This window comes from Arachis hypogaea, chromosome 13 (assembly GCF_003086295.3).
Source record: "Arachis hypogaea cultivar Tifrunner chromosome 13, arahy.Tifrunner.gnm2.J5K5, whole genome shotgun sequence".
In the NCBI taxonomy this organism is placed as follows: Eukaryota; Viridiplantae; Streptophyta; class Magnoliopsida; order Fabales; family Fabaceae; genus Arachis; species Arachis hypogaea.
Genome location: NC_092048.1, coordinates 13,365,044 through 13,379,773, shown reverse-complemented (window position 1 = coordinate 13,379,773; position 14,730 = coordinate 13,365,044). Strand labels below are relative to the sequence as shown.

Below are 14,730 nucleotides of genomic sequence, written 5' to 3'. Positions count from 1 at the left end.
AAAAATTTATGTAAATGTCAACGATCTTATATTAAAATAAATAAATTAAAATAATTTGTATTACTCTTTTAAATTAAAAATATTTTTATAATTTATGTTTCCATAATCAAAATATTACAAACCAATTCATTTTAAATATAAATTATTGGATACTGATACTTGAGCATTATGAGTGATTTTCTTAGTTATTTCATATAGAAAATTAATGTATTATGTTCAATTATGAAGTGTTTTGGTACTTAATTTAGATATTACTTTGATTGTTTTGAGTTAATGAATTTTGTAAGAAATAATAGAAATAGAAGTAACAAAAGCACTAATAGAAAAAGTACACTCCCAAAGTGGCAAAAGAACGAAAACAAGACTAATAAAAAAAGCATATCCCCAAAATGGCAAAAGAATGAAAACAAGTACAAGAGAAGTGGCGTGTGTGTAAGGAAGGGGTGTGCGAACTCAAGTGTGCTTGGCGTGTGGCTAGCATACCTAAGAAGTGGCATGCTGGGCCACTAACCCAGAGGGCATTTCAAGCCTCAAAAGTGGCGTGGGAACTGATGTGTGGGTGGCGTGTCTCACTCCACACGCCTTCGAGTCCCAATTTCCTGCAATCTTGGCGTGTAGAGTGGCGTGTAAGGGAAGTGGCACGCTGGGCCATTCTTACAAACTGACATCTCTTCACTCGAACAAACATAACTTAAGCTACAAAAATCTAAATGAAGCACTTCCAATGGCGTTAGAAAGCTGACTTCCAAAATTTTCCAACGATATATAATAGTTTATAGTGGAAGCTGAAGATGAGGTGAAAATCACTAATCTTTTAGCATTGCAAGGCTGGCGTGTAGTCAGCATGTAGAATTCCGCACGCCTTCAAACCTGCAAACACGCCAGGGTGACCTCTTTACCTTCAAAAGAGCATAAATTGAGTTAGAAAAGGTCAAATGACATGCTTTTAGTAATGTTAGAAAGATGACTTTTAGAACTTTCCAACGATATATAATAATCTATAGTGGACATTCAGTTTGGAACCGCGAACGATTTCAGCATTACAAACTCGGCGTGTGGACTGGAGTGTGGAGTGAAGTGGCACGCTGGGTAAACTTCTCAGGGAGATTTCCAAACTTTCAAAACTCCAAAGTGTCACCAAAGTGCCACTTCAATGACACTCCATATTGGTCCACTTCAAGTACCCAAATTCCTTTATTTATTCTTCAATGTTTCAAGCCTCCAAGAGAAAAATCAAAACTTCACAAACCCAACACAATTCCATGCAAATCAAGTCACAATTCACAATCAATCAATACCACAAAGGACCCATTATCAAACAAGGAAGGTCACTAGTGATAGTTAATTAGAAAGTGCATTTGATTGTAATTTGAATTCCATTTAAATTTATAATTTAGGATAACTTATAAATAATACCTTAGATACCTTTAGAAAAGGGCCTTTGGAGAGGAGTCTTCGGTCTCTCTTATCCTCTTCCTCAATTTCTCTTCTTCCATCTTCGTTCTTACCCATTTTATAATTCTAGAGTTATGAGTTTGTAATTTTTATCATTGGGAAAAAGAGTTCTATTGTATTTCAATGGGTTAATGTGATTTTTTCTTCATCTTCAATTCGTCTTTCATTTGCTTCTTTAGAAAGAGTCTTCGTTCTTTATCAAAGGAACTAAATTTATTAGAAGATAGTTTAGATCCAATTTGGATTTTATGATCACTTGGAAATGTTAATTCATGTAATCAAAGCTTGAAAACTCTTTCTCCCAATTCTTGTGATTTTGGATTTAGATTTGATACGTGACATTTAATCAATCTATATTTAGATTTATGAAATTATGTAGCACTAAATTAGAGGATATGCTTCATCTCTTTTCATAAGAGATTGATTAAGGAATTGGCAATTGATCAAGTCAAGAGAAATTGGATTATCAAGGAATTGGAATTCAATTACTTATGATTTGCCAAGAGATCAATGATTGTATGATTGTAGTGGCGATGAGGCTATTGATCCTAAGAATACAACATCTCTTGATTTCAATGTTCTCTCTATTCTTAATTCTTGTCATTTACTTTCCAGTCATTTACATTATTGCAATTTACATTCCTAGTCATTTACATTTCCGTCATTTACATTCAAGTCATTTATTGCTTTCATTTATTTCTTTGTTAAGTCATTTCAATTACAATTTACTTGATTAATCATCATCCAAATATGAATTGTCTAACTAGAATAATCAATTTATCATTGTTTGCTTAATCCATTAATTATCGTGGGAACGATAACCCACTCACCATAGTAGTATTACTTGATATGATTCGACGCACTTGCTGGTAGATACGCGAAAATTCCGTATCAAGTTTTTGGCACCGTTATCAGGAATTAACGGTGATTAACAAACTACCGGTTGATTGATTATCTAGATTAGACACTTTTTTTCTTTTTTTTGTTGTTCTAGTCGTTTACTTGCTTTTAATTCTTTCTTTTCTTTTGCCACTTAACTGTTTGTGTTATTACCTCACTAAAGAATTCCCTACTTGTGACATAAGAAATTTCAATTTTCCTATATCTTGGTAATTTTGTTTCTACAGAATCAAGGAAGAATGGAGTTTATATTACCCTTTGAGCAAGCAAATTACATGGTATATTTTTTACCACCACAAAATGATCCTGTTATTATGCTGATTGTGGGTGGGAATATCAAGAACAAAGTACGAGTAAGTAAACCATTCGGGGTATTTCCTAGGGCCACAACATGATTCATACTCCTATGAATGGAGTAACTATCCAAATGATGATTGAAAAAATCAAGACCAAAATAATTTCAATGTTCCATATCCCATCCATCAAGAGTCATCATCTCTTGATCGTGTCATAGACAAACTACAACAAACAGTGAACTTATTCATGCAAAATTGTCCAACTTTCCCTCATGATTTTTCACTTGACCATACCTTACCACAAAACTCCTTTCAAAATTCACAAAATTCATTTCAATCATTTTACCACCCACAAAATTCAATCCATTATATACAAACTTTCTTTCAAAATCTACAAAATTTATTTCACTACCCACAAAAATTCTTTCAAAATCCACAAAATTCATTTTACTACCCATAAAACTCATTCTGTACCCCTCAAAATAATTTCACCACAGCACTTGCATATCCACAAAATCATTTCCAACCTTTATCTCTCGAGCTAGCATCAGAACTACTTTTTCAAACTGTCAATAGTTTCATTCAAGAGTCCAGAGTAAATAGAAAAAATCAGGAAGCCTCAAGGAGAAATTTAGAAGTGCAAATAAGACAAATGGCATAATATCTTACTAAGAAACCAACCAATGTCTTTCCTAACCCAAAGAAAGAATACAGGGCCATATACTTGAGAAATGGAGTAATACTTAGCAAGAAGAATGAAGTGGTTACAAAGGAGAAGTTAGAAGTGTAAGAGCAAGACCAAGAGACCCCTGTGTCGAGTGAAATTCTAATGAAGAAGGAGGTTGTGGAGGCATACAAGCCTAGAATTCCATATCCTTAGAGGTGGCAAAAGAATATGTAAAGTCCCTCTCAAAAAAAGCAATGCAAAATCTTACAAAAAAAAAGGGAGAAAATCAACCAAGGGACTCCACACTTACTCCAACGAAGTAGAGAGTTGCATGGAGGGTGATTTAATTGAACCATCAATTCAAGAAATTTTTGATAAAGGGTATCTTCCAACCATTACACAACACCTAAACCTTGAAAAGGAAGAAGTGAAGACAATCAAAAAAAGCATTGAAAGAAGGATTATGACCAATAAACAAAAGACAATATCTATGAAAAAAAGGTTAACAAAAAGAAATCAAACTTCAACCCCAACAAGCAAGTTGAATTAAAATAATAATAATAAAAGAAAATTTGCTAGGAAAAAATCAAATATGGGGCATCAATTTTCTCCTATTCTTCTTTGAAGTCATTCTTCTTAACCAATTAAAAGAAGAGGAAGAAAATTCAAGAACCAAAAGTCAAGCTAATGATATTAAAAGAGCGCTTGTTGGAAAGCAACCCAACCATTGGTAACAAAATTTCTTGCTTGGAAAAACTACCAAAAGTATCCATAAAGTTTACGAACGCTGACAAAAGTACCCATAAACTAAGGAAATTAACGTTGTACCCATGAAAGATGAGTTCCATATGACAAAATCCAAATCTTAATTTTTTGTTGATTTTTTAATAAAATTCCTAAACTACCCTACACTCAACCTCAACTCACTTTTTCAATATTTCATAACTCAATTTGTACCAACTCTTGTCATAGAATCCAAAACTACTCCTACAACAAACCAGTCCGAAATCAATGGTAGTGGTGGTGGTGGTAGAGGATCGGACCTCAACCGATTCACTCATAAGTTTATAATTCATACCCAAACTAAATTAATCAAACACCAAAAAATACTCAAAACATAAAAATTTTCAAATCCATTCATCCAATTTCAATTCACTTTAGCAAAACTAGAAATAGAAAAAGTCATCAACCATAAAAAATCAACAAATCCATTCATCCAATTTGAAATTTATTTCAGCAAAAATTAGAAGTAGAAGTAGCCATCAACTGAATCTTCTCTAAATCAATCTCAGCCTTCATAAAAAATAGAAGCAAATTTTAAAAAAAATAGAACAGTATCATTTTAGTAGTAACTAAATCAATTTCTGAAAAGAAGAAAAATAAAATAAAAATATTTAAAAAAAAAGAAATACCTTTTTCGTCGCCGACCGACTGTAACATCGTCAATGGCAGAACCTCCATCCACAATGCCGCCTCCCTTTCTTCTCTAATTTCTCTTTACCGAACCCGCTTTCTGCATGGAAGAGTACCACGACCCCTCTCTCTTTTCAGGTGTGCGACGACGGTGTTCTCTTTGACTGGGTCAGACGCGCCACGACGACGTTCTCCTCGGCTACAACATGCGTGCCACTGTAGCATTCTCGTCAGGTTGGATCACAGGTGTGCGATGAAGGTGTTGTAGTCACTTTAATAGTGAGAGGGAGAACAGTGAGAGGGGAAGAGATTGGCGGTAATGGAGTAGGTGGGTGGCGGACTGCAATGAGGAGGTAGGAGGAGAGTTTCTGTTACTCTGTGAGGGTTTTTGAGGGATAAGTGAGGAGAGAGGAAGAAGAGAAGAGAGGGAGTGACAGTAGAATGGGGTTAGGGTGAGGTAGTTTAGGAATTTTATTAAAAAATCAACAAAAAATTAGAATTTGGATACTTTTGTCATTCGGAACCCATCTTTCATAGGTACAACATTAATTTCCTTAGTTTATTGATACTTTTGTCAGCGTTCGTAAACTTTGTGGGTACTTTTGGTAGTTTTTCCTTCTTACTTTACTTAGTTTTAACTTTCAAATAATTGGCATGTAATTACATAGAACAAGTTTGATATTATCATGCAACAATTTGAATTTTAATCTTCGCTAAAATACTTGCATAATTTTAAGATGAAAGTATCAAACCAAATTTGGTATTGACACATAATTCCCATGTAATGTACCTTTTAGAAAATATCCGTTTTAAAGACAACTTTGATAATTTACCTGTAAAAAGAAATGAAAGTTTTATCACCTTTAGGCTTTAACTTCTTATATATACCTTATTTTTTGTTTATTACACTCCACAAATAATGTGCTTTTTTCTTTCTTTTGAGTTATGATTATACATTTTATCTATTATATTTTTTTAATTTTACAACTAAAATCTGTCACATGTCATTTTTTATTGTAATTAAAATCAAATTTTTTCCTCCAAAATTAAGAAATTCTCCTCTCCTCCTTACTAATTTTACAACCAAAATGTGCCACATGTCATTCTTAATTGAAATTAAATCTTTTTCTCCAAAATTAAAGAATTCTTCCCTCCTTCTTACTAATTTTACAACCAAAATGTACCACATGTCATTCACTCATTGTAATTGAAATCAAATCTTTCCCTCCAAAATTAAAGAGTTCTCCCCTCCTCTCTCTTCCTTTCTCTATTTCTCTCATTCCTTCAACCACTCTATCTATTTTATATATCATTATCAATATCAATGACTAATTACTAATTTGATAATCAAAATGTGCAACATGACATTCTTTAATTGCATTAAAATTAAAATTAAAATATTAAAATTGAAATTGAAATTAAAATATACCTATATTGTGTATCATGTATTACTATCTAATTTAATAATCAAATGTGCCACACGACACTCTCTTATTAAAATTGAGAGAAAATAATTTTTTTAAATTAATAAACTCCCTTCCTAAATTCTCTCATCTACGTCTCTCTATTTTTCTATTTCTCTCTACTATTTTTACTCTATATAATTTATATTTTATATTAGTAATTTGACAAATCAAAATATATCATCCGATATTTTTTTACAATTAAAATAATTTTTTTCTTCAAATTAACAAATTCTCATTGTCATTCTCATTTTTCATCTTTATCTTTCTCTCTCTTTTCTCTCATTCTCTATTTTTTCTATCTTTCTGTTCTTGAGAAAATAAAATTAACAAAATAATATAATTTAAATAAAAATTATTATTATTATTATTATTATTATTATTATTATTATTATTATTATTATTATTATTATTATTATTTTTTAGTTTTTTATTTAGTTTTAAATTTTCACCGCTTATTTTTCTAATTTATATTTTTATTTTTCTTCTTTCAAATATTTATTACATATAATGTGGAGAGAATACTAATATTATAATTAAAAGTTAGAATCAAGATTCAATTGTTTTAAAAAAATTAATTTTAAGTTAATTTTATAACTATCAGTATAATTTTTTTATGTTAATATCTAATTATATTTTTATATACATAAAGAGAAAAAATATTATTTTTAAATAGTAAGTATAAAAATTAATTATTTCTATTTGTGCACCAGACTTAACACCTAATTAAATATAAAATGATACATGTTAAATTATTTTAAATTTTAGATAACGAATGTTAAAATTAATTATTAATAAAAAATTAGATATTTTCATATAAAAATATTAACTAAAAATTTTATTATTTAATTTTTTTTATCTACAGATACCTTGGTCTTCTTAGTCAGAGACTTTTGTCAATTTACGACTTTTATTGTAAAAGTAGTTTAATTTTATAAATCTTTTGTGATATGCATAATCTATACTGTCAGAATAAAGTGGACTGTAACTTTAAAATATTTATATTCCTATAATATTATTACGGATAAAAATACTACTTAATCTTATATTGATAACTATTTTAAGTAATTTAGAGTAAAAATTTGTGCACATTAAAAATAATGATTTGAAATGAAAGGGAGTGAAAGCAAATCGAACTCTATTTAAAGCAACCCTAGCATGGTGCAAACTACACACTACTCACTAAAAAGAACTAGCTAAAGCTAATATGGCAAAGGCTTTCTTCTTCTTCTTCTCATTGCTGCTTCTTCAAACACTACTCATCATGATCATTGCAACAAGCCATGTTGATGCAATGTTTCAACTAAAAGAAGCAACCATCGACGAAATCCAAAGCGCTTTTGCGCGAAACGAAATCACGTCAAAGCAACTAGTTAAGTTGTATAAAGATGAGATCTTTAAAAGAAATCCTATCCTCAGTGGCGTCTCGGATCTAAATCCGGACGCAGAATTTGAGGCTGAGAAAGCCGACGAAGAGCGGGCGGCCGGAAAAAAAGGGACAAAGTTGAGTGGAATACCGATGTTAGTAAAAGACAACATTGTATACAAAAAAAACCAAATGAGTACGACGGCCGGTTCGTATGCGCTTGTTGGGTCGGTGGTGGCAGAGGACGCTTTTGTGGTGAAGAAGTTGAGGGAGGCTGGGGCCATCATTATTGGCAAAGCCACCTTGAAGGAATGGGCTGGCTTTAGGTCTTACAATATGCCTGGTGGTTGGTCTGCCTATGGTGGCCAAGGCAAGGTAATTAACCTCATATTTTAATTAATTAAGATTTTAAATTGGTTAATAATTTTAATTTGTTTCCTATTTAGGAAAATAGTGGAAAAACTTTCTAAGTGCAGGTTTGGAAGGTGGCAAGTGGGAAGAGGCGAGATAGTGGAACAAGCTTATATATATGATGAATCAGAAATGAAATTCCGCATGCGTTAAATGATGAAACAAACTTTACAAAACTAAGTATATTGATTAGTTTATATACAACTAATTAATATTTTAATAATAATCCAACCATATATTTTATCTCATATTTTTAAATATTAATAATTAATTGATGATAAAAAATAATAAATTTTAGCGATCTTTTGACTTTTTTGTCTATAACTATGTTCTAACTCAAGCAATAACTATGTTCACTTTTTTTTTTATATTCATATATGACGTACCATTTTATTATTGTAGAAAAAATAAGATTCAAATTTTATCCAATATGCTAATCAAAATATAAATTCTAATTAGAGATGATAATGAATAATTGTGGGCTGATATTCTTTTTTATCAGTGCTTCATTTCTATTTAAAAGTAAGGGTGTACGCAGATCGGATCAGATATGGCCGAAAATTCTATCCGATCCGCACAATTTTCATCGAATCGAATCGGATATGATATCCGCGTTTTTTAGTGTCGGATCCGATCCGATTCAATTCGCAAATGTGCAGATTGCATATTGGATATATCCGCATAATTGAACATTATATTTTTAATCATATTTCTATGTAAAAATTCAATAAAAATATTTCTTTCACACTTTTAAACTTATTTATTCCTAAAATATTTTTAATCAAACATTTTCTAAATAACAAAAATAAAATAATACAATATATGAATAATAATTACTAACTAAAACATACAAACAAGTAAATATATATAATACCAAACATATATATTTATTTATTTTTTTAATTATTATTGTGCGAATTTGCAGATCCGCAGATGTAGAACAGATATCCACGATCCGATTCGTAAAGGGTGCGGATCGAATCCTATCCGATCCAATCAATCTACGAATCGGATTGTATTTATAATTTTTGAATTAAATGCAGATATTTACCGTGGATCTGTGAATATGATCTGATCCATGAACACCACTATTTAAAAGAATGTCTCTTGTCATCTTTCCATTTCCATTGCAGGTCCCATTTGATAATCTTGGTAGAAAAGATGAATAATTGTATGTAACTATGAATATTCTTTAAAGTTTTTATTTAAAAAGTTTAACAAAAAATAATAACATAACAATTATAAAATAAATCATTCCAATATTATTCATAACATAATCATTATAAATATTAATTTCACAAAAAATAATATAAAAAAACATTTCTAATTAACACGATGACATAACTTAATTTTTGGTAGTTGATTAATGTTATAGATCTAATGATGAATGAAAGTCTTAGAACGAAAAAGGAAAAAGACTCGAATTAAAGCAGAAATTAGAGTTATTAAATTAAAAAAATATGTGTATATATAAATTGAGACAGTTTAATAATCTCATATTCATAGGAATTTAATGGATTTGTATGGAATAAATAGTTTAAAATAATCACTCCTATAAAGATGCTTAAAATGTATTTTTTTTAAGATATTTTTTTAATAATTAAAATTTAACCTATAAATCGATTAAACTGTGTTATTTTTGTTAAAATTAGACGAAATAAATCGGTTTAACTGAAAAATCGATAAACCAAATCTTGAACCGATTTAAATTAATATTTTTTTACAAAAATGGCTATAATACTCCTATCATAGAAAATGGCTTAAAATATTTTTATTATATATTTTAAAAACTCTAAATCCTAACCCTTCTCTTTTCTCTATGCCATCACAAAATTAGAATTTAGAATTTTTAAAATTAATATATATAATAAAAATATTTTAGTCATTTTTTATAATAAGAGTATTATAATCATTTTTTATAAAAAAATAATATTAATTTAGATCAGTTTAATATTTGATTTATCGATTTTTCGGTCAAATCAATTTGTTTAGTCTAATTTTAATAAAAATAACACAATTTTAATCGATTATATAAGTTAAATTTTAATTATTAAAAAACGTCTTTAAAAAAAGATTTTAAGCGAGTAACTCTCATAATTAAATACCTATACGCTCGTCCTTATTCCATGTATATTTATAGGAGGATTCTTATCCGCTGTTTCGAAGAATTTTTTTTCATCCCTAATCCTAAGTAATAAGTACACCAAAAATAAATAGTCTAGTCATACATATTACAAACCTACCTTGTGAGATATATATTACTTTCATTTTATATGTTTTATTTCTGAATAATGATGATATGGATGCATGGATGGCATGCAGAACCCTTATAACCTAAGCAATGAAGTGTGTGGATCAAGCAGTGGATCAGCAATATCAATGGCAGCAAACTTTGCAACGGTGTCATTAGGGACTGAAACCGACGGCTCAATAATTTGTCCTTCATCATACAACTCAGTCGTTGGAATCAAACCCACCGTTAACCTCACTAGCAGATCCGGCGTGGTCCCTATTTCTCGAAGACAAGATTCCGTTGGGTAGATATTGCATCATACAATTTTAAATTTATTACGTCATACGAAAATTAAAACAATTATTTTATAATAATATGCATGCCAATCAAAAAGCACATGCACGCATCACTATATCATATGGCGTTCTTTTGCAATCAACATCACTAATAATTTAATGAGTAATGTCTCCAATCAACTCTTGTTTTTTTAAAAATTATTTTATTTATCCTAAATTTTAGATATTAAATTATAAATATTTAATTTTAAATTATAATCCTAAATTTTAAAGTTGGCTCATATTAATTAAAAATTAATTGATATTAACTAATCAAAAATTAATTCTTTATATTTTTAATTTAATTTATATTTTGACTTCAGTTTTGTAATTAATTCGTTGGTCTGTCTTACACAAAGTTCATTATCGCTGTTTAAGTGTTTATTGATTTTTGTATTGAGTTAATTAATTAATTAATTTTTAATTTTGATATTAAATTAAATTTAATAAAATAATTAATATTGTATGTTAAGTATAATAAAATATTTTTTTAGTTTAAAGCTCAAATTTTTAATTTATATTTTATTACCGAAACTAATATAATAACAATGAAAACACTTATACACATTTATATATAATTTTTAAATTGTTTTCTAAACTTTATTATTGGGTGAAAATCCCCTCTATAACGAAGATGTCTTTGTCTGTGGCCATAATATATTATGGAGACTCATGTAATTGTCTTCACATGAAGTTTATAGTTAAGAACTGTTAGATGATTTGATAGATTTAATTAAATTATCATCTAATAATTTTTAACTATCATCTTCACACGAAAATAGCTGCAAGTGAATTTTCACTATAATATACTTACTAAATTTTACACATATCTATTTTTATTGATAAAATATTTAATTTTACGGAATTAGATTAGATATACTTGTTCACAACAAAAAATATAAACTCTTCTAAGTAGTTTTTTGTTGGATGAACAGGCCTATGGCTAGAACGGTAGAAGATGCAGTTTATGTTCTTGACGTAATTGTAGGGAAAGATGAGAAAGATGAAGGAACTGTGAATGCCTCAAAACACATTCCAGAGGGTGGCTATGCTCAATATCTGAATCCTCGTGGTCTACAAGGAAAAAGACTTGGAATCTTGAGATACCCTGATTCTTTTAATAATTTTCCTGAAAATTCTGTCGAGAATGCTACATATCAACAACTCTTCCAAATAATGAGGTTCTGCTATACATTACCACTTTACATTATGCCACATTTATACATTTTTAATTTTAACTAAGAATTTAAGTGAAAATTGGTATGTAATTATTTTCATGTGAAATTAATATTTAAAAATCGTTATAAAAAAATTAATATAAAAAAGTATTATATTTTCATATAAAAAAATTAATTAGATGACAACGGAATTATTTTAGCGTAATGTAAGTACATTATTAATTTCTTGTTGAATAATATATAATCAGGGATCAAGGAGCGACACTTGTGGATGACATAGTAATTGAGAAGACTGAAGAAATTTATGAGAATGCAATGATAGCATTGTTAGCTGAGCTCAAGAGAGACTTGAATTCTTATCTGGAAAATCTCGTGTCTTCACCTGTGCGATCCTTGGCAGATCTCATCAGCTTCAACTATAAACACTACGTTCTTGTAAGTATATGCATCATTTTGTATAATTATTTATTTATTTATTATTTTGTTACAAATATATATAATGACTTGTATGTTTGGAGAACTTTTTCAAAAATGGCCTTTTTAATAAATTTTAAATGTAAAAAATATTTACAACAGTTGGATATAAACTTAACGATTATGCTAAGTATAGATAAAAAAATCAATATAAATATTAAAATATAAAATATATATATATATTTAATATTTATACACAATACATAATGATTAGTTTAGTGATTATTTTTAACTGTATGTAGCATTTTTTTAAACTAATTTACATACACTTGAAGTAATAACAACTAAAATATCTTATTTTGTCTTATATATATTTTTTTGTAATCCAGAAAAAATATCTAAAAGATGAAAATATTAAATATATTTTATCAATACATATTAAAACACTTTCAACCGTCAATAATATCTAAATGTTTATTTCTTTTTCTCTAAACATATAACGTTACACAAACTAAACCATCAAAATTAATTAGCACTTTCAACCGTGCATGTATAGATAATTTATTATTATCTTAAGAAAAAGTATAGATAAATAATTTTTGATAAAATTGTGAAAGAATAGGAAAAGTAAAGAAAATAACTTTTATTGATTGTTGATTGATTGAATTGTACTGAAGTGTGTTGTAAATTATGAGGGTAAAACTAAATATATATAGAGCATTGTCCTATGAAAGATAAAAGCAAATAAAGATAAGATAGAGATAAAGATAAAGATAACTATAAGATAAGATAAAGACTAAATTATAATTTAATTTGTGTATTCTGTTGGGCTGAATTTGTGGGCCACAAGACTTCTTTATTTTTGTCATGGGCTAATATAGAAGTGTAATTTAATAATTTTTAACCAACCAATTTTAAACAATTTTAAACAATTTTAAAAATACTTGTTAATTTGTTGTTGGCTGGAACTCTGTTGACTACTTAGCGAAATTGTTATTTTAATTATCTTGGTACAGGAGAAAATCGTTGAATATCCACAAGACATGTTTCTAGATGCAAACAAGAACGATGGAATGAGCAGAGAAGTTCAAGAAGCAATATCAAATCTAGAAAGACTTTCCGAAAATGGGTTTGAGAAGATGATGAAGGAGAAGAAGCTTGATGCATTAATATATGTGGGACAAAAATTGGTTCCATTTTTAGCAGTTGGTGGTCACCCAGCAATAACAGTGCCGGGTGGATACAACAATGAGAACATGGCATTGGGTGTTTCCTTTGGAGGATTAAAGTATTCAGAACCAACTCTTATTGAAATTGCTTATTCTTTTGAACAAGCTACCAAGAAACGTAGGCCTCCTCCTGATGATTTAATCATACTGCAAGTACCACAAAGCAGGAGAAGCCGGGCACCTCAATTTAATAAATATTAATAACATAAATATGTCCTAAAATATAAATTTGTATGAATTGAATAAATTGGTGAATTAATTAGAATTGTTGTTTAATATAATGGTATTCACACATTAGGTGATGAGTACAAAATGTTGTGAGTGATATGGCTTTGTCATCCCCCTTATGAGATGAAAGCCATGAAATAAGTAGCATCTTGGTGCTGTCAATGTGCAAGTTTAATTAGTTTATTGTTTCAAGTTATTCGATATAAGCATTTTGAATTTTCACTTGTAAAGTGTGATTTTTCACCTTTAAATAATTTCTTTTTCATGTTTTTTTTTTTTTGTCTTCCTGTAAAATAAATAGTGAGAGATCACACTTTACCCTTTAAAATAAAATTCAAAATTTAGAGAATCTAAATTCCATGATTTATGTCATAAATTTTAATGAAAAAATATTGGTGGCAATATTTATTTCAGCTTATTTCAGCACATAAGTTATTTAGTAAATTAATGCACTTTTTTTTGTAAGTATAGATTAATATACACTTAAAATCCTAGTTATTAAATATTTTTTTATCGTATTTCTTAATTTACTAGGCCAAAGATTAATCCGTCGCATATTGAAACTTTATTTAAAGATTTGTGGTTGAACATAGTTACTACTTATTACACACACAAAATGAAATTCGAACTACTAATAATTGTTTGGTCATGTTGTAAAATAAATAAGGAAGAGGTAATAAAATAAAGTATAAATAGAAAAATACTACTATCAATATTTATCAATACTATTATACTACTATAAAGATAATATATTAATATTATATTAGTATTGTATGAAGAGAAAAAGTAAATAAGTGCTTTATTGTATAAGAAAAGAAAGAGAATATTTGTAAAAGAGAGAGAATATTTGTTGTTAATATTGCGGGTTCATATTTTCAACCTTCATTAATATAAATTCTTTCTTGATAACATGAAAACTGAGTCACCCATATGATATTAATGGGCATCCATATCCTTTGTGTTTATCACAACATTTCCCTTGGATGACCATTTGGGATTATTGTTTCGTTAAAACTTTACTAAAGAAAAACCCAATGGGAAAAAATCTTAGTGAAGGAAAAAAAATACAATATCATTTGTGACGGAGACTGCCTCATTAAAAACCTTGTCAAGAAAAAACCCAATGGAAAAAAATCTGACCA

At 28.8% G+C, this 14,730-nt stretch overlaps 1 protein-coding gene across 1 annotated transcript; it reads left to right on the top strand.

The window, feature by feature from the left end:
• Positions 1-7,401: 7,401 nt before the first annotated feature.
• LOC112732702 (probable amidase At4g34880) lies at positions 7,402-13,561 on the top strand. Its single transcript, XM_025781458.2, has 5 exons — positions 7,402-7,935; positions 10,294-10,508; positions 11,475-11,720; positions 11,966-12,152; positions 13,148-13,561. Exons 1-5 carry the CDS (start codon positions 7,402-7,404, stop codon positions 13,559-13,561), a joined length of 1,596 nt encoding a protein of 531 aa, XP_025637243.2.
• Positions 13,562-14,730: the final 1,169 nt, after the last annotated feature.